Below are 25,630 nucleotides of genomic sequence, written 5' to 3'. Positions count from 1 at the left end.
GAAAATTCTTACTATAGGGTGATTCCTGCTTTATCTTTTCATCCCAAGCTACATCAGAAATTTTAAAAGTTTTGTTTCTCTTAAACCTTCCATACCATTCTCAGTGATAAATAAGCCCACAGTCTAGTGTTAGAGATTTAAAAATTGTTCTCCTTTAAAATTGACAGAATCATCTTGAGAATTAACTTAAGTGACAAAAACATTCTTTCAGAAACAAAAATTTCTATTCAGATCATAATGATATATATAACATCTATTAATATAATATAAAAATTACTATTATCATGATTATTTAGTTGTATTTTAAACTAATTGGTATGTTTGTTATTGATAATATTAAAATAATAAATAATGAAAGGCAGCATTTTATAGCAGAAAGAAGGCTGCCTCTGAAGTAGGGCAGACTTAGGTTCAAATTCCTGCTGTGCCAGATATGATCTGTGTGAGCATGGACAAGTTAAATTACGCTGAGCTGGTTTCCTCATTTGTTAAATGGGAATATAAATATTTACCTTGTAGAGAGAGATGTGTGAGATATAGAATTATGTATATAAAGTATCTTGTATTGTGCCTGATATATGATGTACTGTCACGGAATGGTTACTATGGCTATTATTATTGTTAATAGTCTTGTAACTAAAGAAGACACTGACTTTGTTGGAAATCATTTCCCTTACGGAGACTGAACATGAATGAAAGACAACAGAGGTCTTTAAAAATGCCTCTGACCTTCTGACCATTTGGCCAGAGAGTCTGAGTTACCATCCTCACTTCATAAATGCAAAGTAGACTGTATAAAAGAAAAAAAAAATGCTCTAATTTATTCCCTCAAAGTATTCATCAAATGAGGTAGGATTTCTGGGAAAGATTAAGAGCTTACATTTTTTATTGGACTGATTTCCCATAAAATTTCATAGAGGATAAAAGGAGGGAAAGTGCAGAAGCAGTACTATTTCTGTTTTATCTGCTGCCTGCGATTATAAATCTTCCTGAGACATTGTTAATTATGGTGGTGCCATTCACAAAGCTGCTATTCAGGCCTATTAGAATTTTCACCAAAAATTCTGTGCCTGGGGCTTAAAATTGGCAGCCGAATTTTTGTATGAGGCTGAAACTTGAAGGCTATAACAGAGGGAACACCTTCAAACTAGTTGCTATAGACTGAATGTTTGTGTCTCCTCCAACTCATGTGTTGAAATCCTAACCACTAATGTGATGGTATTTGTGGGTGGGGACTGTAAGAGTTGATTAGGTCATGAGGGCCGAGCCCTCAGGAATGGGATTCATGCTTTTATAAAAGAGACCCCAGAGAGCTCTCTCATCCACTCCATCATGTGAGGATACAAGAAGAAAACAGCCATCTGCAACCTGGAACCCAACCCTACTGGCACCCTGATATTGACTTCTAGCCTCCAGAATTGTGAGAAATAAATTTCTGTTGTTTATAAGCTACTCAGTCTATGGTGTTCTGTTATAGCAGCCCAAACTGACTAAGACAGGAGCTGTGCAGAGAGAGCCCAGAAACCTATATGGGGTCTCCACAAAAGTTCAGGGCTGAGGGATGAGCTTTACATTTACAGCATGAAACCACTTGAGACTTGCCCATTAGCAGCTACTACAGGGTTGGGAGCAGAACTGAGACACTTGAGATCAAACAGTGCTGGGGAACATTGGAGTTCTGAGCCTTCCACTGTGGAGAGATCTTTTTGACACTTTGTTAATACTCCTGGAATCCAGCTGATACATCAGAAAGGCTCCACTCTAGCAGAAAGGACCATACCCTACAGTAAGGCCTACACTAGACTTGCCTTAACAAAGTCTATAACCAAGCCGGACAAAACCCATAGGAGCAACAGTTTGGAAGCTGAGTCCTATCAAGTTAGAAGGGCTTTAAAACCCTCTTGGGCTTCCCACATATCTGCACTAACAAAGTGTATTGCTAAGTCAGCACAAGTTTAAGGTAATTGGCCAGTAATTAAACTGCGTGCTAAAACAAGAATCAACACTCTTCACAGAAAGATAATAGAATCCAGGGTCTTACAATGCGTTATTCAAAACATCCAGTATTCAATTAAAAAAAATCACTACATATACAGAGAAACAAAAATGTGATCCACAGTCATGAAAACATGCAAGTATGAGAAAAAGAACTCAACATGGCACAGATGTTGGATATAGCATAAAAAGACTTTAAAGCAGCTATTGTAAACATGTCCAAAGAATTAAAGGAAAATATGTTCAAAGAGTAAAGGAAAATATGGTCCTAATGAGTGAACAAATAGGGAATCCCAGCAGACATGTAGCAACTAAGAAAAAGACCAAATGGAAATTTTAGAACTGAATAAAACATTAACTGAAATGAAAAATACACAAGATGGGCTTAACAGCATATTGGAGATGGCAGAAGAAAGAGTCAGTTACCTTGAAGATAGATCAATAAAAATGATACCCTCTGAAGAATCTGAGAAAAAAAGACCGAAGAAAAACGAAGAGAACATCAGAGACCTGTGGACAGGAGCAAGGAAATGGTCTGATATATGCTCTTATTTTAAAAGCCAGCATAATCTAGATTCCAAAACTGAGAAAGGACAATAAAGAAAAGAAAATTATAGGTCCAATTCTCTTATGAACAAAAACCTAAATAAAATATTAGATAACATAATACAAAAGCATATTCACAAAATAGCCTAGTATGGGACTATGAGGAAGGTACACCACCAGAAAAACCTATCAATGTAACTCACATCATAAATAAGCTCAAGTTGAAAGCTCATATGATTATCTCAATAATCAGTGTAGAAAGAGCATTTGACACTGTTCAATACCTATTTATTTTTGTATGAATTAATATGGAACTAAACATACAAAAGTAGAAAAATAGTATAATGAATTCTAGCATACCTGTCATCAACAATTACATGGCTAATTTGTTCCAATCATACTCTCACCCACTCTCCACCACTCCCACCTCCCACCACTCCCACCTCCCACCACCACTGGAGTGTTTGAAGGAAATCCCAGATATCATATTTCATCCATAAATACTTCAGTGTATATGACTTTTTAAAAGGGGCCTTTTTTTAAAGAACAGGACCCCAGTACCATTATCATTCCTAAAATATTTATCAAAGATTATCATATGTCCAGTCAGCATTCAAATTTCCCCTATTGTCTCATAAACGTTTTATATTAGGTTATGTCTCTTTAGTCCTTTTTTAATACAGTCTCTCTTCTTTTTTTTCCTTTGCAATATATTTGTTGAAGAAATAATATTGTCTTTGTTTTGCTGCTTGCATCCCTATGGTTTTATTTAACAAGTTCGTTACTTTGACTATTGTATTCCTTGTACATTGCTGATATATTTGGATGCTCGGTCAGGTTCAAGTTGGATTTTTTGGCATGAAAGGTGGTGCTGTGTACTCCTAATTGTACCACCTCAGAAGGGATATAATGTCTGATTGTCTCTCTTTTTGTAATGTTATGATTACAAAATCTTGTCAGACTGACCTACCCATTACAAAATTCCTCATCAGCTTTTCACTAATGGTTTTAGCAGCCATGAATATTCAAATTCTTCATTCCTGTTTATTTATAGCCAGGAGTTTTCTATAAAGAAAACTCATCAACTCTTTGGTCATCCTGAGGTATAGTTCAAACAACAAATATTCACGATGAATGGTTGATTCTTTCTTTTTATTTATCAGTTTTCAGAATGAGTTGGTTCTTAAATCATCCACAGCTGACTAATGCTTTCTTTCTCCTTTGAGTAACATTACCGACTCATGGATTTTTAACACATCTGATGTGTTTCAACGCACTACAATTGTTATTCTTTTTGGTGCTTGTGGTAGGCAGAATAATGATCCCTCAAAGATGTCCATATCCTAATCCCTGGAACCTGTGACTAGCTTATCTTACATGGCAAAGAGAGAATTAAGGTTGCAGATGGAATTACAGTTGCTAATCACCTGACCTTAAGAAAAGAAGATTGTCTAAGTAGGCTCAATATAATCACAAGTATCCTTACAAGTGGAAGAGAGAGGTAGAAGAGTAGGTCAGAGTGATGCAATATGAGAAAGATTTGACTTGCCATTGCTGGCTTTGAAGATGGAGGAAAGGGGACCATGAGCCAAGGGATGCTGGTGGCCTCTGAAAACTGGAAAAGGAAAGGAAACAGATTCTCCTCTAGAGCCTCCAGAAAGGAACCCAGCTGACCCCTTGATTTTAGCCCAGCAAGACCTGTGTTAGACTTCTTACCTACAGAATGTAAGATAATAAATTTGTGTTATTTTAGCCTCCAAGTTTGTGGTAATTGGTTATGGTAGCAATAGAAACTCAATGGAGTGCTTATCATCTCTATGAGAAAAATATCAATAATAACAATGGAAAAAACAGATAAACTATTCAATCAGAAAGAGTTTAACAGATTTGCTAGATCAACCTATAAAAATAAATTTTTTCTCTATAGTTGCAATAACAAACTAGTAAATATAATGAAAAATAAGAAACTATTCTCAATAGTATAAACAAAAAGCTATAATTAAATACTACCTAGGAATTAAGTAGGACTCTCATGCAGAAAACTTGAAACTCTAGTAAAGGACATAGAAGATGATCTGATGAATGGAGAAACATTTTATGTTCTTGGATGGGATGATGCACTATTCCAAAGATGTCAATTCCCCAAACTAGTCTATAAATTTGATGTATCACAATAAAAATTCCAGTTGGACTGTTTGAGGAACTTGACAAACTTACTCTAAAATAATAAAACATCGCAAATAGCTAAATCAAGCTCATAAAAAAAAGAGAGAGAGACTTGCCAAACAGTATATTAAGAAGTCATAGTAATAAAGCAGTGTGATACTGTTGTAAGAACAGACAAATAGAACACTGGAACAGAATAGAAAGCTCGAAGACAGAACTCTAGGTAGTTAATATATGATATAGGTCGTGCCACAAATCAATGAGGGGAAGTATAGAATGTTTAGTAGACATTGTTGGGAAATCTAGCTCACTCTCTAGAGGAAACAACAATGAGTGGATCTTGGATTCCTGTCTAACATCATGTACAAAGACTGAGTCTTGATGGACTGAACGTCAAAATGTGAAGGTTAAAACTAAGAAGTTGATAGGACAAATAGAGGAAATATTTATGTCACCTAGGAGTGGGGAAGAATTCTTAAAATGTCAGAAAAAGAAACACAAAATATACAGCAAAAATGATTGATTTACATCAAAGTTGGCTATTTCTTTTTTTTTTTTTTTAATTTATTTATTTTTCCCCCAAAGCCCCAGTAGATAGTTGTATGTCATGGTTGCACATCCTTCCAGTTGCTGTATGTGGGACACGGCCCCAGCATGGCCAGAGAAGCGGTGCCCCAGTGCGCGCCCGGGATGCGAACCCGGGCCGCCAGCAGCGGAGCATGAGTACTTAACCGCTAAGCCACGGGCCGGCCCGAAAGTTGGCTATTTCTATGAACTGAAGTACACCCTGGACAAAGTTTATAAACAGATGAAAAAGGGAGAAAACATTTGCGTGTCTAAAACTGACAAGAGATTAATAACTAGAATACACAAGAACTCCTGTAAGAAAGACAAAAACTCCAGTAGAAAACGGGAAAAGGATATGAGCAGTTTATAGTAAAAAAAGCAGAAAATCTTATAAACATGTAAAGATATGCTGACTCATCAGTAATCTGAGAAATTTAATAGTGAGATGGTACTTTAAATCTGTTATACCAGGTAAAACAAGAAAGCTTGATGATGCCAAAATTGGGAAGAATGTGGGGGCATAATAACCCCCAAGCATTGGTGGTGGAGTGTAGACAGGTGGCATTCTGGCCAGCAACTTGGATTTATTTGGTCAAACTAAGAATACTCATACTCAATGGCTTAATTTCTCTTCTGTTCATCATACACTATATGGAAAATTAAAAAACTCAAGCACAAACTGGGGAAGATATTTGCAACACATGTAATAGACAAAGTTTAATATCTAGAATATATAAAGAGCTCCTACAAATCAGTGTGAGAAAGAAATAATCTAATAGAAAAATGGGCAAGGGAACTACTAGGCAATTCAAGGAGAAAATGGAAAGACTAATAAAACCACAAAAAGGTGCTCAATCTCAATAATAATGAGATGCAAAATAAATCTATGATGAGATACTAGACTACACACACCCAAAAATATACAAAAATTAAAAATCCAAACAATACTCAAATGTTGGTGAGGATGTAGAAAAATAAGAATTCTTGTACACTCCTGGCAGGAACATAAATTAGTACAACTTCTTTGGAAAATGGTGCGGCATTACCTCTTAAAGCCCCATATGTGCAAAACCTAATACCCAGTCAAACCACTTCCACTCCAGCACACGTGCACTAGTAGACATGTACTAGGATGTCCCTAATGACATTGTTAATAATAGCTAACAATGGAAATAGTACAAATGACCACCAGTAATGGAAAGCATAAGTAAATCAATATATATTCATATATTAGAGTACTGTCCAACAATGGAAAAAACTTCAACTACACAGCATCAACACTGGGTGAATCCCACAACATAATAGTGAGAGAAGCAAGTCACAGGAAAATACATATAGTATTAACTTCATTTATATAACACCAATAACATGAAAAAATCAGACAATATCTTGTTTAGAAATGCATACATGAATAGAAAAAGTATTTAGAAAAGCAAGGGCATTATTATAACAAAAGTCAGGGTCATGGTTACTTCCAGGGCAAGGAAGGCAATACAATGGTTGGGGCATTTCTAAGGTGCTAGTAATGTTCTGTTTCTTAACCTGGGTGTTAGTTGTACAAGTATTCACTTTTTGTTAGCATTGAAGATGAACATGTTTTATACACTTCTGTATGTATAATATACTTCTCAATAAAAATAATTTTGAAAACGATTGGATTGAGCAATCTCTTAGATTCTTTTCATCTTTGATGGTCTACAGCCCAGGCCCTTTGCAACTGGTTTTATTGTTGGTCTTTCAGGGACAGTGTAGTTTCAGCGATATACATTGAGATGCATACACAGGTGAATCAGCTGGGAAACCTTGAAGGGAGAGGGGGATGCACTAACAGAGAGAATCACAGAATTGGAAACTAGGAAGAGGAACATGACGATCTGATTCAAGCCCCTCTTCTCAGGGAAGCAGCTGGGGTTTTACTTTAGAGCTCCTGGCTTCCAGTCCTGGTTCTGCCTTTGACTTGGGCAGGTCTCCTCTCTAATCCTCAGTTTCCTCGTGCTGGCTTTGTTAACTGTATGGTGAAATTCAAATAAGAGAACCAATAATAATAATTATTCTTCTACAGTTGGGAAAACTGAGGTGCAGAGGGACGCCACTAGCCCAAGGTGCCATCGCCACTATGGAACTCAGGTTTCCTGAGTCCAAGCCCCTCACCAGTGTACTGTGCCACTGCACAAACAGCTATTCTCTCCCTTGTCTGCTTTGGGCCCATAGTTTGACGTCACAGACGATCTGCCCCGCCCCTGTCCCCGCCCCTTCGGAAGCCCCGCCCCTCACGCCGCGCTCCGCCCCCTGCCGCTCGCCCTCGCGCTGCGGCTCCGGCGCGTCCCCGCCCGGCCTCTCTTCCGGTCCCACCCCTTCTGGCTGCCATGACAACGGGTCCGCGCCCCGCGCACTGCTGCTGCTCGGGCGGGACCCAGGCTGGACCGCGGGCCCCGGCCTGGGGGCCACAGCTGCCGCCGCCGCCGCCGCCTCTCTCCTCCCCGACCCCGCCCCGCCCCGCGTCTCCCCTCGTCGCTCGGGCCCGCGGCCGGGGTCCCTCCCCGCCGCCCCACCCCGAGCAGATGCCGAAGGTGAAGGCGCTGCAATGCGCCCTGGCGCTGGAGATCCGCTCTGTGAGTACCGGTCGCGCCCCAGCCCCCGCCGCCGGGGGTCAGGGCGCCCCCGGGATTCACTCGGGACGCCTCCTCCGTTCACCTTCGAGAACCCTGAGTCGTCTCAAACCCTCCTTCACCCCCCGACTCACCCTGGGGAGCCTTGACCCCGCGTCCCCTCGGTCTTCCCCGCCTCCGAGCCCGGCGCGCCTCCAGTCCAGCGTGCAGAGGTCTGACCCCGCCTCCGCTCTCGCTGCATCCCAGCTTCCAGCTCCGGGTCCTTCACACCCTTTCCAAACCGCTTCAGAACCGCACCCCCCCCCCGCCCCTAACTTTCCAGGACTTGGGGGTTTCTCTTTACGTTCCTGTTCTCGGCGCCTGTTCCCGTAGTGAGAGTATTACTGGCGCGTCTCCTGAGTCTTCAGTGCGGGAAGTTTCCTTCCTAATCACTGCAGGCCGACTTTTGCAGACAAACGTCCAAGCTTCTGACCAGTGAAGGGGCTTTTACTCTCAGTCTTCAATGTGGAATCCCACACGCAGCAACAGGAATGTGTCATCATTGCCCTAGGAACCCTGCCATCTCCCCCCAGGGCCGACCCCTCAGAAGCGATTTCAGGCCCCTCCAATCCCCAGATCCTGCGGCGCCAAGAGGGATCCCGTGTCCCTCCCGGCGCTTTAAGAAAGGCCCCACCTTTTAGTTCTCTAAACTTGCTGGAGAGGACCTGCAGCCCCACCCGCCCACTCCCACACTTGCTGAAGAGGCTCCTGCCCCCGCCCTGCTGTGGAAGCCCAGCTGGGGCGGAGAACCCGCACGGCCTTCCTCCAGTGAAGGGCTTGGGCCTCGTGCTAGGAGAAAACTCCATCCCTCTTAGTAATCTCAGAAGACCCTTCCAAGGGTTTCTCGACTCCTACCCCTTCCTCCTTCAGAGAACCCGCTCACTGTTCTCTTCAGATGACAGCTCCAGCTTCTCTTCTAGAGGAAATCCCCAAAGAGCCTTTCCATACCCCCATTTTAGACCTACAAGCAGTATGGAACCGAAATTCATCCTTTAGTCCCTTTTCTCGCCTTCTACCTAAGGCTTCTTTCAGCTCAGGCTTCTCTGTGACCTTCCAGTAAAACTGGGCGTGGAGGGGTGGGGGTACTTAAATATCCAACACCGCTCCCCTGGTGCTGCACCCAGAAGCCTCCCCGCTTCCTTCCGCACCCTGTGGCCCGGCTTCTCTCCACTTAGCCCACCCCTGCAGCATCCCCCCGTTCCCCGCTGGCCTTCCTCGCAGCAAAGTGAGGCCGCTGCGGCGCAGTCCAGGAACGCTCCAGGGAAGTCACGAGACTGGTTTAGGTCTTTTGTTAGGTCTTCAGGAAGGGAGGGCTGAGGGGGCAGTGTTGGGAGGGGTGGAGGAGCAGAAAGTTCCTGGCACTCAGTTTGTCTTGAAGCCTGCCGAGAAGTTTCTCTCTGCTGCCTCGGAAACTCTATAGCCTTAGTTTCAGCTGTTTTCCTCCCATAGCTGCCAAAGTGTGGCAACTTTTTTGTAAAGTAAGATTTGTTTAGCAAAAGACTACATGAAGCTTCCTAAACCGCTCGGCCCCGGCAGTTAGTAAAACTGCTCCGGAGTGCAGCCTCCCCAGACTGTCACCGGCTGCCGCTTCCTCCTCTGCTAACCGGCCGGCCTTTGCAGCCTGCTGAGTGCAGCTGCCGCACGGGCTGCCTGCCTCTCCCCTGCTTTGGCGATGCAGACCTTCCAAGAGGAAGGACTTTGGTGTGACTGATTACTGCCTCAAGGAGTCGGAGAAATAAATTTTATTTCCCTGCCCTTTCTCCTCAGTATTAGTTGTACAGCAGAAAGTGAAAGACTGTACAATGGAGCTTTGTTGTTTATCGAGGCTTAAGAAATTATGCAGGTGGAAACATTCCTATTTAATTTTTTTCAACGAACATTTGAGTCACAGAATTTTAAAGTTCTAAGAAATCTTAGCTATCATTGGATTTAATTCCTTTTTACAGGTGAGAAAATCATCGAGGCTTAGCATGGCTAATTATTTTTCTAGGGTTGCACAGCTATTAAGGGGCAGATCTGCAACAAGGTGCTTTCTGACTGGCAAAAGCCCTGTTAAATGGCTCTAATGCTCAGAAGGAGCAAAAAAGACTATTAATGACCACAGAAGTTAAACAAGCTTGATTAATTTGGCTTTGATTGAATAGAGGAATTATATGATCATAGACGTTTTCAACATCATTTTTCAATTTTAGTTTTTTCTTATCAATTTAGTTTAATTTTTTACATTTATATGGTATAAAAGTCAAAACTATATAAAATAATATACTAAGAGAAGTCTGACTTCCAGCCCTGTCTCCTCAAACCTATTTCCCCCCATACTTCTCTGCTCTAGGTAACCATTTTATTGGTTTCTGATTTATTCCTCCAGTGTTTCCTTTTGTGATATAACCTTACATAGATACACACACACTACACTCCCCTCACATATGTTTTTTTTTACTTTCGTTCCTTCCTTACACAGTAGGTAACATAGAAACTATTCTGCACTTTGCTGTTTTTCTTTAGTGTATCCTGGAGATCACTCTATATCTATAAAAGTTGACATATTCTTTTTCCTTCAACTTTTTATAGACATTTTTCAAACATAGAAAATAGTTGGAAGGTTCTGCGTATAGGTGCAAATATGGTATCTTCTAGCTTAGTCCTGCCTGAGCATTTACATGTAGAAATATATATTTTATTGTAAATTATTTCTGTATTTTCAGTTAGGGCATCGGTTTATTTTTTAGTTACGTATATAGGTAAATTGCAAACTATTTGTTCTAAAAAGAGGATTTTAGATCTTATAGAATAGAGACCCAGTGCTCTAGGGAATAGATTTAGAAATGGAGCTACTGAGTCTTAGGGAGTTGTATTAGTTTCCTAGGGCTACTGTAACAATATTCTACAAACTTGATGTCTTAAAACAACAGAAGTTTATTCTGTTGCATTTCTGCAGGCCAGAAGTCCAAAATGAAGGTATAGTTGGGGCAACACGCCCTCAGAAGGCGGTGGGGGTGGGGGTGGGGGTGGGGGAAGTCCTTCCTGGTTCCTTCAGCTTCTGGTGGCTCCAGGCGCTCCCTGGATTGTGGCTGCACACCTCCAATTTCCAGTCCTAGAGGTTTCCTGTTCTGTCAATAGCCGGTTTATATCCTTTACCCTTGTAATGTAAGAGTTTTTTTTTTTTTTCTTCTCCTTGAATATATTTTGGATGCTAACCTGTTGGTTATATGTAATGTAAATTTTAAAGATCTTCTAGTTGAAGCTAATTTTTTCACTTATTTTTTGATCTCTTTAATAAATGCCTTTTTTTTTTTTTTGACACTGGTAAACAAAGAGTTCCATTGCTTTCTTAAGTTAACTTTTTATGGAACTATAGCATATATTCAGAAAGTGTACAAATTCTAAGGGTGTAATCACCACCCAGATCATAATTGAGACTATTCTCAGCACCTGAGATTGCTCCCTGGTGCTCTGTCCCTCCCCGCCATTCCACCTGCCCCCCTTCCCCTCCCAGAGGTAAGCACCATCATGACTTGTATCACAGCATAGTGTGGACTTTTGAAATCTGCTCTCAAGTGTGAACTTTTTTATGTCTAACTTCTTTGTGAGAATTTATTTCTGTCATTTTGTGAGGCAATAGTTCTTTATCCATTTTATTGTTTTTCTCCCAGCTTTACTGAGATATAATTGGCACATAACATTGTATAAGTTTAAGGTGTACAACATGTTGCTTTGATACATTTACAAATTGTAAAACGATTACCACCATAGTATTAGTTTCCACCTTCATCTTGTCACACAGTTACCATTAAAGATCTATTCCCTTAGCAACATTCGAGTATATAAAATAGTATTATTAGCTATAATCACCATGTTGCACATTAAATACCCAAACTTGTTAATTTTATTTTTTTTAAACACTTTTTTTTCCCCCCCTAAAGCCCCAGTAGATAGTTGTATGTCATAGTTGCACATGCTTCTAGTTGCTGTATGTGGGATGCGGCCTCAGCATGGCCGGAGAAGCGGTGTGTCGGTGCGCACCCGGGATCCGAACCTGGGCTGCGAGCAGTGGAGCGCGGGCACTTAACCGCTAAGCCACGGTGCCGGCCCCAAACTTGTTAATTTTATAATTGGGAGTTTATACCCTTTGACCGATGACTCCCCATTCACCCCCATCCCAACCCTTGGTAACCACTACTCTACTCTGTTTCTCTGAGTTTGTTCTTTTTAGATTCCACATATAAGTAATATCATACAGCATTTGACTTTCTCTGTCTGATTTATTTCACTTAGCATAACACCCTCAAGGTCCATCCAAGTTGTTGCAAACGACAGGATTTCCCCCTTTCTCATGGCTGAATCATATTACGGTATATATATATATTCTTTATCCATTCATCTCTTGATGGACACTTAGGTTGTTTTCATATCTTGGCTATTGTGAATAATACTGTAATGAACATGGGAGTGCAGATGTCTCTATGAGATCCTGATTTCAATTCCTTTAGATATATACCCGGAAGTTAGATTGCTGAATCATATGGCAGTTCTGTTTTTAATTTGTTGAGGAACCGCCATACCGTTTTCTATAGTAGCTGTACCCAATTTGCATTCGCATCAACAGTGCATTAGAGTTCCCTTTTCTCCATGCCTTTGCCAACACTTGTCATCTCTTGGCTTTTTTTTTTTTTTTGGATGAGGAAGATTGGCCCTGAGCTGACATCTGTGCCAGTCTTCCTCTGTTTTGTGTATGGGACACCACCAAAGCATGGCTTGATGAGCAGTGTGTAGGTCTGCACCCGGGATCCGAACCTGCGAACCCTGGGCCACTGAAGCAGAGCACTTGAACTTAACCACTATGCCACCGCGCCGGCCCCTTGTCTTTTTGATAATAGCCATTCTAATTGGTGTGAAGTGATATCTCATTGTGGTTTTGATTTGCATTTTCCCGATGATTACTGACGTTGAGGACCTTTTCATGTACCTGTTGGTCATATGTATGTCTTCTTTGGAAAACTGTCTATTCAGTTCCTCCGTATCCATTCTGTTGATGATGGACATTTTCATTTTTTCCAGTTTTGGAATATTACAAATTTTGCTCTTATGAATATTCTTGTATGTGTATGCATTCTTGTATGCACATTCTTTATTCAGCAACATTGCTGAAATCTCAGATTAGTTCTAATAGTTACTTGGATTTTCTATGTGGAAAATCCTGTTGTTTGCAAATAGAGACAGTTTTGACTTCTCCTGTACAATCTTTTTTTCTTTTCTTTCCTTTATCTTACTTATATCCTTGATTAGAATGCCCAGTATAATGTTAAATAGTGGGAATAATAGTAGATATACTTGTCTTTTTATTTTAAGTTACACCTCTGAAGTTTCACCAGTAAGTATTAGATTGAATCTTATCAAATTGCTGACAAGGGAGTATTTTTGACTAAAAAAACACAGGACCATTTCATATAGTTCAACCTAATATAATAATGGCTGTAAGATTTTCATTTATTGAGTCAAGAAAGTTCCCTTCTATTCCAAATTTAAAATATATCCTCAGCATTGAATTACATTGAATGCTTTTTCTCAATCTAATAAGATTGTTATATAATATTGTCCCCATAGTCTATGAAAAGGACGCGTTTTGTGATGTAGCTCTTTCCATTCCTACGGTAAATTTTTTTCAGTCCTGGTGTATTACTTTTACTCTATTTTGCTGGATTTGATTGGCTGATTTTTCATTTAGGATCTTTCATTTGTGTTCATAGATGAGATTTTAACTTTATGAGTCAAATACTTATTTCATTTAGCTTTAGGTTTTTTATTCTTAAAACGTTTATTTTGAAATACTTCAGACATACAAAAAGTTATAAAGAGTAACAGAATGAACACCCATGTACCCACCCACCAGCTTAAGTAAAACATTACAGATAAAGGTGAAGTCTCCTCTCTCTCCCTCTCTCTCCCTCTCTCTCCCTCTCTCTCCCTCTCTCTCCCTCTCTCTCCCTCTCTCTCTCTCTCTCTCTCTCTCTCTCTCTCTCTCTCTCTCTCTCTCTCTCTCTCTGTCTCTCTCTCTCTCGGAATCCGTCCTCCCTTCTTCCCTTTGGCTAGTCACTATTCTGAATCTTGTGTTATCATTCCTTTACAGTTCTCAATATTTTTCTCATTTTAATATCTGTCTTGATTTACTTTCAGGTGATGCTAACTGGTATCCCAGAAGAATTGATAACATTGTTCTAAAATTATTTGGCTCTAAACATTTTGTCATTTTTGTGATTTCTACTTTAGCTTATGAGCTATTTAGGAGTTTGTTTTAATTTCAAGAATTTATATGTGTGTGTATACTCCTCCCCCCCAACACACGTACATACATACTATCTTTTATTTTAAGTTAATTGCATTGGGGTATTGAATGAGGTCTGCATGATACTGATTATTTTGGTTGAGATTTCCTTTGTGTCTTAATGCTTATCCAGATATAGTTGTTCTCCATTTACTTGAAAATAATATATGACTGCATTCGTTAGATGTCGGGCTCTATCTGTCCTTATCAGATCAAGTTTATTTTCTCTGAATATCTTCAATTCCATATTAATTTTTTGTCTGCATGATCTACCAGGTTGTGATGGAGATATATTAAAATCTTCGCTATGATTATGTATTTTCACTTTGTCCTTGATGTATTCCAAAACACTGTGATGTTTAGAACTGTGGTTTCATTTCTATTTATTCTGTTTTGTACTGGATATTTGCTTTCCATCTGAGAATTTATGGGTTTCTTCAGTTCTGGAAAATTCTTAGCTATTATATCTTTGAATATTGTTTTTCTGCTGTTCTTACCGTTCTTCTGACAGTACTATTAGACATATTTTGGAACTTTTGTCTATTCTCCTTGTTTCTTATGTGCTTTTTTTAATGTAATATTTATTTTTATATCTTGGTCTAGGAGAATTCTTCAGTATCATATTCTTATTTAGTTATTAAGTTAATTTTTTAAAATCTTCTCTATTGAGATTTTCAACTTCATTGACTACATAGTCCAACATTCTCATTTAATCTCTTTTTTTTTTTTGTCAGGGGATCAGCCCTGTGCTAACATCCGCCAATCCTCCTCTTTTTTTGCCGAGGAAGACGGCCCTGGGCTAACATCCGTGCCCATCCTCCTCCACTTTATATGGGACGCCGCCACAGCGTGGCCTGCCAAAGCAGTGCATCGGTGCGCGCCCGGGATCCGAACCAGCGAACCCCGGGCCGCCGCAGCGGAGCGCGCGCGCCCAACCGCTTGCGCCACCGGGCCGGCCCCTCTCATTTAATCTCTTTTTAAATATCTGCCAAATATTTTCATTTTCATCTGCTTTAATTTCATAGTTTTTGTTTTTTTATGGAATCTTTTCCCTTTAGTAGATGAAAGATCCTAAATACTTATTTTCAAGTTGTTTTCAGATTGTGTAAATTAATTTTCATTTGAAGTGAATTTGTCTCCTGATTGTCAGTTGTGTTGGTTTTCTTACTGCTTGAGGTTGCACTGAAATTATAGACTAATTTTGGGATATCTTAACAATATTGAGTCTTTCAACCATGAACCTGGTATATTTTTCCATGTGCTTAGGTGTTCAGTTTCTTTCAGTGATGTTTGTAGTTTTCAGTATAGATGTCTTACACATAGTTTGTTAAATTTATACCTAAGTAGTGCATACCTAAGTTTTTAATGCTATTGTAAATGGTATTTTTTGTTTGTTTGTTTGTTTTTTAGTGAGGAACATTGGCCCTGAGCTAACATCTGTTGTCAATCTTCCTCTTTTTTTTTTTTTTTTGAGGAAGATCAGCCCTGAGCTAACACCCATGCCAATCCTCCTCTTTTTGCTGAGGAAGACTGGCCCTGGGCTAACATCTGTGCCCATCTTCCTCCTCTTTTACATGGGACGCTGCCACAGCATGGCCTGACAAGCGGTGCATCGGTGTGCGCCCAGGATCTGAACCTTGGCCCCCAGCAGCGGAGCCCACGCACTTAACCGCTACGCCACAGGGCCAGCCCCCAAGCTTCCTCTTTTTGCATGAGAAAGATTGTCCCTGAGCTAACATCTGTGCCAATCTTCCTCTATTTTTTGTGTGTGGGTTGCTGCCGCAGCATGGCTTGATGAGTGGTGTAGGTCCATGCCTGGGGTCCGGACCCGTGAACCCTGGGCGGCTGAAATGGAGTATGCGAACTTAACCACTGCACCACCCAGCTGGCCCTTGTAAATGGTATTTTATTTTTTATTTTTTTTTATAATTTTTATTTATTTTTCCCCCCAAAGCCCCAGTAGATAGTTGTATGTCATAGCTGCACATCCTTCTAGTTGTTGTATGTGGGACGCAGCCTCAGCATGGCCGGAGAAGTGGTGCCTTGGTGCGCGCCAGGGATCCGAACCCAGGCCGCCAGCAGCGGAGCGCCCGCACTTTAACCGCTAAGCCATGGGGCCAGCCCTGTAAATGGTATTTTAAAAAATTTTATTTTATAAGTGTCTTTGCTAGAAGAGAGAAATAAAATTGAGTTTTGCATATTGAACTTATATCCCGTGCCATCGCTAAACTTCCTTATTATTTCTAGTAGCGACTTTGTAGATTGTAGATCACAATTATGTTTCTGAACATGGATTCAGTTTTACTTCTTCCTTTTCAATCTGAATTCTTTTTATTTCTTTTATTTTTAAATTTCTTTTTCTTGTCCTTTCACATTGGTAGAACCATAGTACATTGTCGAATAGACATGTTGAGTGTGGACATCCTTACCTTTTTGCTGGTATTTGGGGGAAGCATTCACTCTTTCCACATTGAGTATGTATGATATCAGAGTCAGGCTTTTTCGTAGATATTCTTTATCAGCTGAGGAAGTTTCCTTCAGTCCCTAGTTTGCTTGGAGCTTTCATCATGAATGGGTCTGCAATTTCGTCAAATGCCTTTTCTACAGTAAAAGAATTGAAGGGAATTTCTAAAATTTAATGCTGTAATATACCTTTTAGAAGTGAATTAATTATATCTAGCAAAGTTTGATATGCTGTCTTTTCATTTTCATGCAGTTGAAAGTATTTTCTGATTTGTCTTGTAATTTCTTCTCTGACTCATGATTGATTTAGGAATATATTGTTTAATTTCTAAATGTTTAGATTTTTTTCTAGATATCTTCCTATTATTGATTTCTCGTTTAATTTCATGTGGTTAGAGAATATATTTTGCACAATTTTAGTCCTTTTATGTTTATTGAGACTTGTTTTATGGCTCACAGTATCATCTATCTTGATGAATGTTTTCATGAGCACTTGGAAAAAATATGTGTATTCTGTTGTTGGATGGAGTATTATGTGAATATCAATTAGGTCAAATTACTTGAATGTTGTTCACATTTTCTATACTCTTAATAATTTTTTGACTGCTTACTTTATTAGTTACTGAGAGGAAAGTGTTGAAATTCATTTATATAATTTTTTGCTTCATTTATTTTGATGCTGTATTGTTAGGTGCTTACACATTTAATTTTGTTATACCTTCTTGATAAATCAAATTTTTAATCAATATGAAATGTTCCACTTTAACCTTGGTAATCTGTCTCTTTCTGAAGTCTACTTTATATCATATTGAGATAGCCACCCTAGCTTTCTTATGATTAGTGAATGCATGGTGTGTCTTTTTCTGTCGTTTTGCTTTTATCTTGAATCTTTAATTTTTTAAAAATTGAGATATAGTTTACATATCATAAAATCCACTCTTTTAAAATGTACAATTCTGTAAATTTTAGTATATTCACAAAGTTGTACAACAGTTGCCACTAATTCCGGAACATTTTCGTCACCCCATAAAGAAAACCATTCCCCATTCTCTCTCTTCCCCCAGCCCCTGGCTACCACTAGTCTAATTTCCAGGTCTATGGTCTTGCCTATTCTGGCCATTTCTATAAATTGAATCACAAAATGTATGGCCGTTTGTGTATGCCTACTTTTACTTAGCATAATCTTTTTAAGGTTCATCCATGTTGTAGCATGTATTATCAGTACTTTATTACTTTTTATGGCCAAATAATATTCCATTGTATGGATATACCACATTTGCTTATCCAGTCGTCAATTGATGGATATTTGGGTTGTATACACTTTTTGGCTATTATGAATAATGCTGCTGTACTCTTCTATGCATTTTTTGTGTTGACATATGTTTTCAGTGCTCTTGGGTATATACCTAGGAATTGCTAGATCTTGTGGTAACTCTCTTTAATTTTTTCCATAGTGGCTGTGCCATTTTACTTTTCTGTCAGCAATGTATGAGTGTTTCAATTTTTCAGTATCCTCCCCAACTCTTGTCTTTGTCCATCTTTTTGATTTTAGCCATCCTAGTGGATGTGAAGAGATACCTCATTGTGGTTTTGATTTATATTTCCCTAATGACTAATGGTTTTGAACATATTTTCATGTGCTTGTTGACCATTTGTTTATCTTCTTTGGAGAGATGCCTGTTTTTTTTGCTGCATGTATTTTGGGACTCTACGTGCATGTATGTTTATAATTGTTATGTCTTCTTGAAATATGTCTTATATATGTTTTTAATTATGTCATTATAAAATGTCCTTCTTTGTTTTTAGTACCAATTTTTGTTTTAATGTCTATTTTGTCTGATATTAGTATAACCACTGTAGTCTCTTTTGCTTACTGCTTGCATAGTATATTTTTTCCATTCTTTTACTATCAACCCATTTGTGACTTGCAATCTAAAGTGTGTCTGTTGTAGACAACATATAGTTGGAATATAGCTTTTAATCCATTCTGCCAAGCTCTACCTTTTTTTAAAATTTTTTTGTGAGGAAGACCAGCCCTGAGCTAACATCCGTTGCCAATCCTCCTCTTTTTGCTGAGGAAGACTGGGCCTGGGCTAATATCCATGCCCATCTTCCTCTACTTTATATGGGACGCCACCACAGCATGGCCTGACAAGCAGTGCATCAGTGCGCACCCAGGATCCGAATGTGCGAACCCCAGGCCGCCAAAGTGGAGCATGTGCACTTAACCACTGCGCCACCAGGCCAGCCCCAAGCTCTACCTTTTGATTAGAGTGTTTAGTCAATTTACCTTTAATGTAATCACAGATATGGTAGGATTTATCTCTGTTATTTTATTTGTTTTCTGTATGTCATGTCTTTTTTTGTTTCTCTATTTCTGTGTTAGTGCCTTCTTTTGTGTTAACTATTTTCTAGTGTACCATTTTAATTCCCTTGTTTCTATTACTATATTATTTCAGTTATTTTTTTAGTGATTGTCCTGGGGTTCACAATTAACTTCTTAATTTATAACAGTCTAGTGTGGATTAGTACCATTTTTAATTTCAATAGTACACAAACCCTTTGCTTCTATTTAGTTCCTTTCCCTCTCCTCTTCTGAATGATTTTATTGTCATACAAATTACATCTTTAAATATATAAGTCCATCAATACAGTTTAATAATTGTTGCTTATGTAATTTTATTTTAAATAAGAATGGAAAAATCAGAGAGGAAAACAACATTTACACTGCCTTTCTATTTAACTGTGTAGTTCCCTGTATTTTTTCTTGTGGATATGAGTTACTGTCTAGTGTCCTTTTATTTCAAATGAAGAATTCTCTTTAGTGTTTCTTGTAGGGAAGTTCTGCAGTGATGAATTATCTGTTTTTGTTTATCTGAGAATGTCTTAGTTTTCCTTGCTTTTTGAAGAAAAATTTTTCTGGATATTGAATTCTTGTTTGAGAGAGCCTTCTTCCGGCACTTTCAATAAGTCATCTTGCTTCCTTCTGGCTTCATGTTTCTGATGGGAAATCAGCTGTTAATCCTATTGAGGGTTTCTGGTACCTGCTGAATCACTTCTCTTTTGCTGCTTTCAAGATTCTCTCTTCATCTTTGTCTTTCGAAAATTGGGTAATGATGTGTGTGGTTTGGAGTTCTTTGAGCTTGTTGGATGTGTAAATTGCTTTCCTTTAAATTATGGAAGTTTTCATCCATTATTTCTTCACATATTTTTTTGTGGCCCTTTCTTCTCTCCTTCTGGGGCTCCCCTTATATCTATGTTTTTGTACTTGATGGGATCCCACAGGTCTCTGAGAATATTCATTTTTCTTTCTGTTCCTCAGACTGGATAATCTCAATTGACGTATTTTCAGGTTCACTGATTCTTTCTTCTGCCAGCTCATATCTGCTCTTGAGCTTCTCTAGTGAATTTTTCATTTCTTTTTTTTTTTTTTTGTGAGGAGGACTAGCCCTGAGCTAACATCCAATGCCAATCCTCCTCTTTTTTTGCTGAGGAAGACTGGCCCTGGGCTAACATCTGTGCCCATCTTCCTCTACTTTCTATGGGATGCCGCCACAGCATGGCTTAACAAGCAGTGCGTCGGTGTGCGCCTGGGATCCAAACCGGTGAACCCTGGGCCACCGCAGCGGAGCACGCGCACTTAACCGTTTGCGCCACCAGGCCGGCCCACATTTCTCTTTTGTACTTTTCAACTCTAGAATTCTGTTTCATTCTTTTTTCTAATATAATTTCTATATATTTATTGATATTCCCTATATGATGAGGCATCATTACCATATTGCCATACTTTTCCTTTAGATCTTTAGACAAGGTTTCCTTTGGTCCTTTTCCATATTTATAATAGATGATTTAAAGTCTTTGTTTAGTAAGCCCAACTTCTGGGCTTCCTCAGGGACAGTTTATATTGACTGCCTTTTTCCATGTGTATGGGCCATGCTGTTACTTCTTTGCATGTCATAATTTTTGTTGAAAACTAGACATTTTAAATAATAGAATGTGGGACTCTGTTATTCAGACTCTTCCTATTTCCCAGGGTGTATTGTTTGCTGTTGTGGTTGTTACTTTTTGTTTTTTTAGTTATTTCCTGAACAAAGTCTGTATTCTTTGTTGTACATGTGGCCACTGAAGTGTCTGCTCAGTTAGCTTCATGGCTCGCTAATGACTGGACTTATATTTCCTTGAATTCCTTGAACGAGTAAATCTCCCAGCCTTTGCTGAGGATCTGTGTATGCACGTTGGGGCATGCTTTCTGTGCCCTGCAGGCACTTTACAACTCTGTCGTAGCCTTCACTTCCAACATTCCCAAAGCCTCAAGGTCAGCCAGAAATGAGAGATCAGGGCTTCCTCAGGTTATTTCTAGGCATGCACACAGCCCTGCACATGTGCTTGATTTTCTAAATTGGCAAGAATATAACATAGCCTGTCAAAGACACCCCCCAACTTGTAAGTTTTTTGATCAGCTTATTTTTTGCCCCAATTGTGATCACTGCCTTAGGCATCTGATGTTAAACAATTGCTGCTGATTGTTTTTGACAAACACCTTCGGGAGAAAGGCTGTTTGCAGTGAGTAAGCTCTGATTTGGGCCAAATAAAGAGAAGCTCTGTGAATGGGGGTTTCCATGGTACTTTCAGACAGGTCAAATAAAGACAGTTCCCTGGGGATGCAGCTTTTGGGTAGTTCTAAACCTGTTCTTCTCTAGTGGCTGTGGGGCTGCTGGTTTTCATGGCTACCTTGATTGTAAGGTCTTTGGTTTTCAAGGCTACAGAAGACTTAAGTAGAGGGGATTGGGAATAGAGCATGTTAAAACACCACAATATTACTGTTTTTATCAAAATTCGGCTATTTTTATTGAATAAATTCCTCCTCATATTGTTGCAAACCTCTGGTTAATTTCTAGAACTGCAAAAAGTTGATTTTGACAGTTTTTGGTAGTGTTCTCATTGCTTTTATAGAGGCTGATTTTTGGAGGTATTTGCTCCACCATTCTGAAAGTGCTTTTTCTTTATGTCTTTACCTTAAAGTGATTTTTTTGGAGACAGCATATCATGTCCTGCTTTTTTGTCCTATCTGACAATTTCTGCATTTTAATTAGAATGCTTAGAATATTTACATTTATATAATTATCCATATGGTTGGTTGAAGTCAACCACTTTGCTATTTATTTTCTATTTGTTCCATCTGATTTTTTTAACCTGCTTTTCCTGCTTTCTTTTTGGAAAGCTACAGAGTATTCCTTTAAAGGTGGCAGAATTTGTGGAATTAAGGATGAGAAAAAAGTCATGCCATCTTGCGTATATTACAAATTGGAAAGAGACTCAGTTTCCAGTGAGGACAATTAGAGCTGTGCTGTTCAATGGAAATATAATATGAGCCACAAATTAGAGCCAAAGATGTAATTTTAAATTTTCTTCTAGGTACATTAAAAACTTAAAAGAAGTAGATAAAATTGATGTTAATAATAATTTTATTTAAATCAATATATTCAAAGTATTATCATTTTAACATGTAATTAATATAAAAGTTATTAGTGAGATATTCTATATCGTTTTTTGTAATGAGTCTTCAAAATCTTTTTGAACAAGTCTTCACAAGCTCCAAAATCTTGTATTTTTCTCTTACAGTCCATCTCAATTTGGACTAGTCACATCTCTAGGCTTTAGTGGCTAGCAGCTACCACATTGAGTAACACAGATTTGGACAGACTCTAACAGGTCTGATTTTAATGAGGCAGAGTAGGAAGTGAAGCTGATGGATAGAATGAGATTTGCTGAGGACCTTGATTTTAATAGATTTTAACAATCAATAGGGAATAAATATATTAGGACAAGAGTGGGAAGTAGAATAGGAAGTAGAAGTAGATGGAGCCAACATAACTGACATAGAAAGTAATCTTAACTGCTGTGTGCAAACGGACATGATGTCTTAGTCATTTATTCAATGCAATAGTTTGTTACGATGGCAGATGGTAATGGCTTTCAGTCTAACAACAACTATAGCAAGTATTGGTTGACTGCTCTGTCAGGCACTGTTTAAACACTTTCACTGTATTGTGTTAATTCATTGACTGTGTGACTTTAAATCACCTACACCTTCTTGGGGCTCTGTTGTTTTCATTTATAAAAAATCTGAAGCTGTACTAGATAATCTCTAAACTTCTTATTAATACTGAAAGTCTATGTTTTTGGATACACTGATGAGGAGAATAAAATTTCTGACCTTAGGGAATTTATAATCAAATAAAAGATGTGAGATGTACCCACTTAATAAAATACATGGAGACAGTAATTAGGTCCTTAAGAGAACTACAAAATGCTATGAGAATCTAAAACATATTTACTTTAATAGAGATCTTCCTAGACTTACGATGGAGTTACATCCAGATAAACCCATCCTAAGTTGAAAATATCTTAAGGTGAAAATGCATTTACTACACCTAACCTACTGAACATCATAGCTTAGCCTAGCCTACCTTAAACTTGCTCAAAACACTTACATTAGCCTACAGTTGGGCAAAATCTTCTAACACAAAGCCTATTTTATAATAAAGTGTTGAATATCCCCTGTAATTTATTGAAAGTGAAAAACAGCATGGTCGTATGGGTATAGAATGGTTGTGAGTGTACCAGTTGTTTACCCTGGTGATCGTGGCTCCCTGCTGCTGCTCAGCGTTAGGAGAGTATTTTACCACGTATCGTAATCTGATACGAAAAGATCAAAATTCAAAATTCTAAGTATGTTTCTACTGAATACATATCGATTTCGCACTATCGTAAAGTTGGAAAATCATTAAATCGCACCATTCTTAATTCGGGGACCATCTGTATAGTAAATTCATAATAAATGTTTGAATTATATTGAATTGAATAATGATAGCTGGTGAGTCAAGAGAGGGCAGTTGTGTAGGAGATGGCAGTTGATGTAAGCCTTGGGAAGTGGTGGCAGTAAATTAAGAGGAGATGGAATAGAGTAGTAAGGAGTAGTAATCCAGATAATGGAGGAATGTGAGACAAGAAAGTAATGTGTGTATTCAGAGGACAATAAAAAATATGCTTTGATTGTATTATTAGGGAGTGTTGAGTAATATTACTATGTGGGTAGGTTAGATTCAAATTTTAGAGAGCATTTAATATCCTATTAAGGGTATGTTTGATAGCTGACAATGAAAAATGGCAGGGACTGGAGAGACAGTGCTGTGTATTTTTCAGAAACCCCACATTTTATGCCTATACTTTCTGTCAATCATGAGGATAGTTAAGTGCAATTTCATATTTAAAAAATATTTAATTGGGCTAGAAACTTATAATTCACTAGCTTTGAAATTTTGTCGTGTTACTTTTCATGAGTGTTTATGGGCTGCTAGTTAGGGTAATACAGGTCAGATTTGTGCTTTTTATGGGTATTTTTTTTTTTTGTCCTCTAGTATAGTGCTTTATTTCTGCTGAGTTTAATCCTTTGTGATTAAATGATGCTGAATAAGTTTATGTCAGCATTCAGCATAAAGTGGTCGCCTAAGGCTGACTGTTTATAACTGTTAGTGTCTGTCCCAAGAGCCAGTACATAGAGCTTTGAATGTGGCACAGTACATAGAGCTTTGAATGTGGCACAAATAACCAAATGGAAAAATCATAGATTTCTCAGAGAGATGGATGTTATAAAGGCATTTCATTTAACTCTGTAAACACTAGAATCTCTCTCTCTTTTTTGTGTGTGTATTTTATTAGCTTAACAGACTACTCTCTTTATGTAATGTTTTATAAGTTATTTTAGTAGGATAGTTGAAGGAATTCATAAAGCAGTTACATCCATCTATCTAATTTCTTTCAGGTAACTTGTCCAGGAGTGCTACTGAAAGACAAGGAGGACATCTATCTTAGCATCTGTGTGTTTGGCCAATACAAAAAGACACAATGTGTCCCAGCCACTTTTCCACTGGTCTTCAATGCCAGAATGGTGTTTGAAAAGGTGAGTTCAAATATCAGATCAAATATTAACAAAAAAAATCAAAGCACTTCTAAATTTTGAATAAAAGCCCAGAACACACATTATTATTGCTGACTATATACTTTGACTTAACTCAAAAGGAGTTTTGTAACTTAAATCTGGAAGCTTGAAAATAAATATGCGTTATATAATGCATTGAATCAATTGCCTTATTTGTGATAGATCAGTTTATTTCTAAAATTGTGTTAGTGGGCTTTATGTAAAATATAGCACCTTGAATTCTAAGTAATCATTTTCATAAAAAAGGTAAGAGAGGAGACATTAATAGGTAAGAATAGGTCATATTTTACTTATGGCTGTCTTTTGTTACTTCTTTCTACAGGTCTCTTTTCTTTTTTTCCTCTAAAACTGCTGCTTTTGGTTAATTATTACCAATCATATTTCTCACTTTTTTATTTCCCTCTTTCCTTCTCTCCCTGCCTTCCTTCCTTCTTCCTTTCCTCCACAAATAATTACCCAGTTCCCGTTCTGTTTTGTGCACTGTTCTGGGCACTAGTAAACAAGACAAGCATCCTTCCCTCTTGGAGCTTTCACTGTAATAGGAGAAACAGACAATAATCAAGTAAACATACAAATAATATAATTTTAGATAGTGATAAGTGTCATGAAGAGAATAAGGGAGGGTAAGGGGACAGAGAGGGACTGAGGAATTAGGAGGATTGTCTGTTTTAAAGGGTGGTCAGAGAAAGCAGTAGTATTACTAAGCTGAGCCTGAATTATGAGACAGTATCAATTATTTGAAGGCCTGGGGGAAAAGCATTCTAAGCAGAGGAATGGCAAATATAAAGGCTTCTTCCTGGGAATAAGCTTGATGAGGTGGAGGAACACTGCGAAGGCCAGTATGACCATGGTAACAAACAAAGGGAAGAAGAGTGCTAGCAGACGAAGTTGGAGAGGGAGGTGGAGCCAGCTATAATAAAT

At 38.6% G+C, this 25,630-nt stretch overlaps 1 protein-coding gene and 1 long non-coding RNA gene across 6 annotated transcripts in view; one reads left to right on the top strand and one right to left on the bottom strand.

The window, feature by feature from the left end:
• Window positions 1-6,469: 6,469 nt before the first annotated feature.
• LOC131412603 (uncharacterized) lies at window positions 6,470-8,145 on the bottom strand. Its single transcript, XR_009221813.1, has 2 exons — window positions 8,018-8,145; window positions 6,470-7,282 (listed from the first exon to the last, which is right to left on the bottom strand). It is a non-coding gene; the product is annotated as an uncharacterized LOC131412603 (long non-coding RNA).
• Window positions 7,666-25,630, top strand: part of SPATA6 (spermatogenesis associated 6) — a 138,745-nt gene continuing 120,780 nt past the window's right edge. For all 5 annotated transcript variants that reach the window (XM_058552359.1, XM_058552357.1, XM_058552355.1 and 2 more), the window contains exons 1-2: window positions 7,666-7,886; window positions 24,533-24,670. In XM_058552359.1, coding sequence (XP_058408342.1) covers window positions 7,836-7,886; window positions 24,533-24,670 — 189 coding nt within the window. In that variant the 5' untranslated portion in view covers window positions 7,666-7,835. The remainder of the gene's footprint in view (window positions 7,887-24,532; window positions 24,671-25,630) is intronic.

Source organism: Diceros bicornis, chromosome 13, assembly GCF_020826845.1.
Source record: "Diceros bicornis minor isolate mBicDic1 chromosome 13, mDicBic1.mat.cur, whole genome shotgun sequence".
NCBI classification, from domain to species: Eukaryota; Metazoa; Chordata; class Mammalia; order Perissodactyla; family Rhinocerotidae; genus Diceros; species Diceros bicornis.
This window is presented reverse-complemented; position numbering and strand designations above follow the sequence as displayed.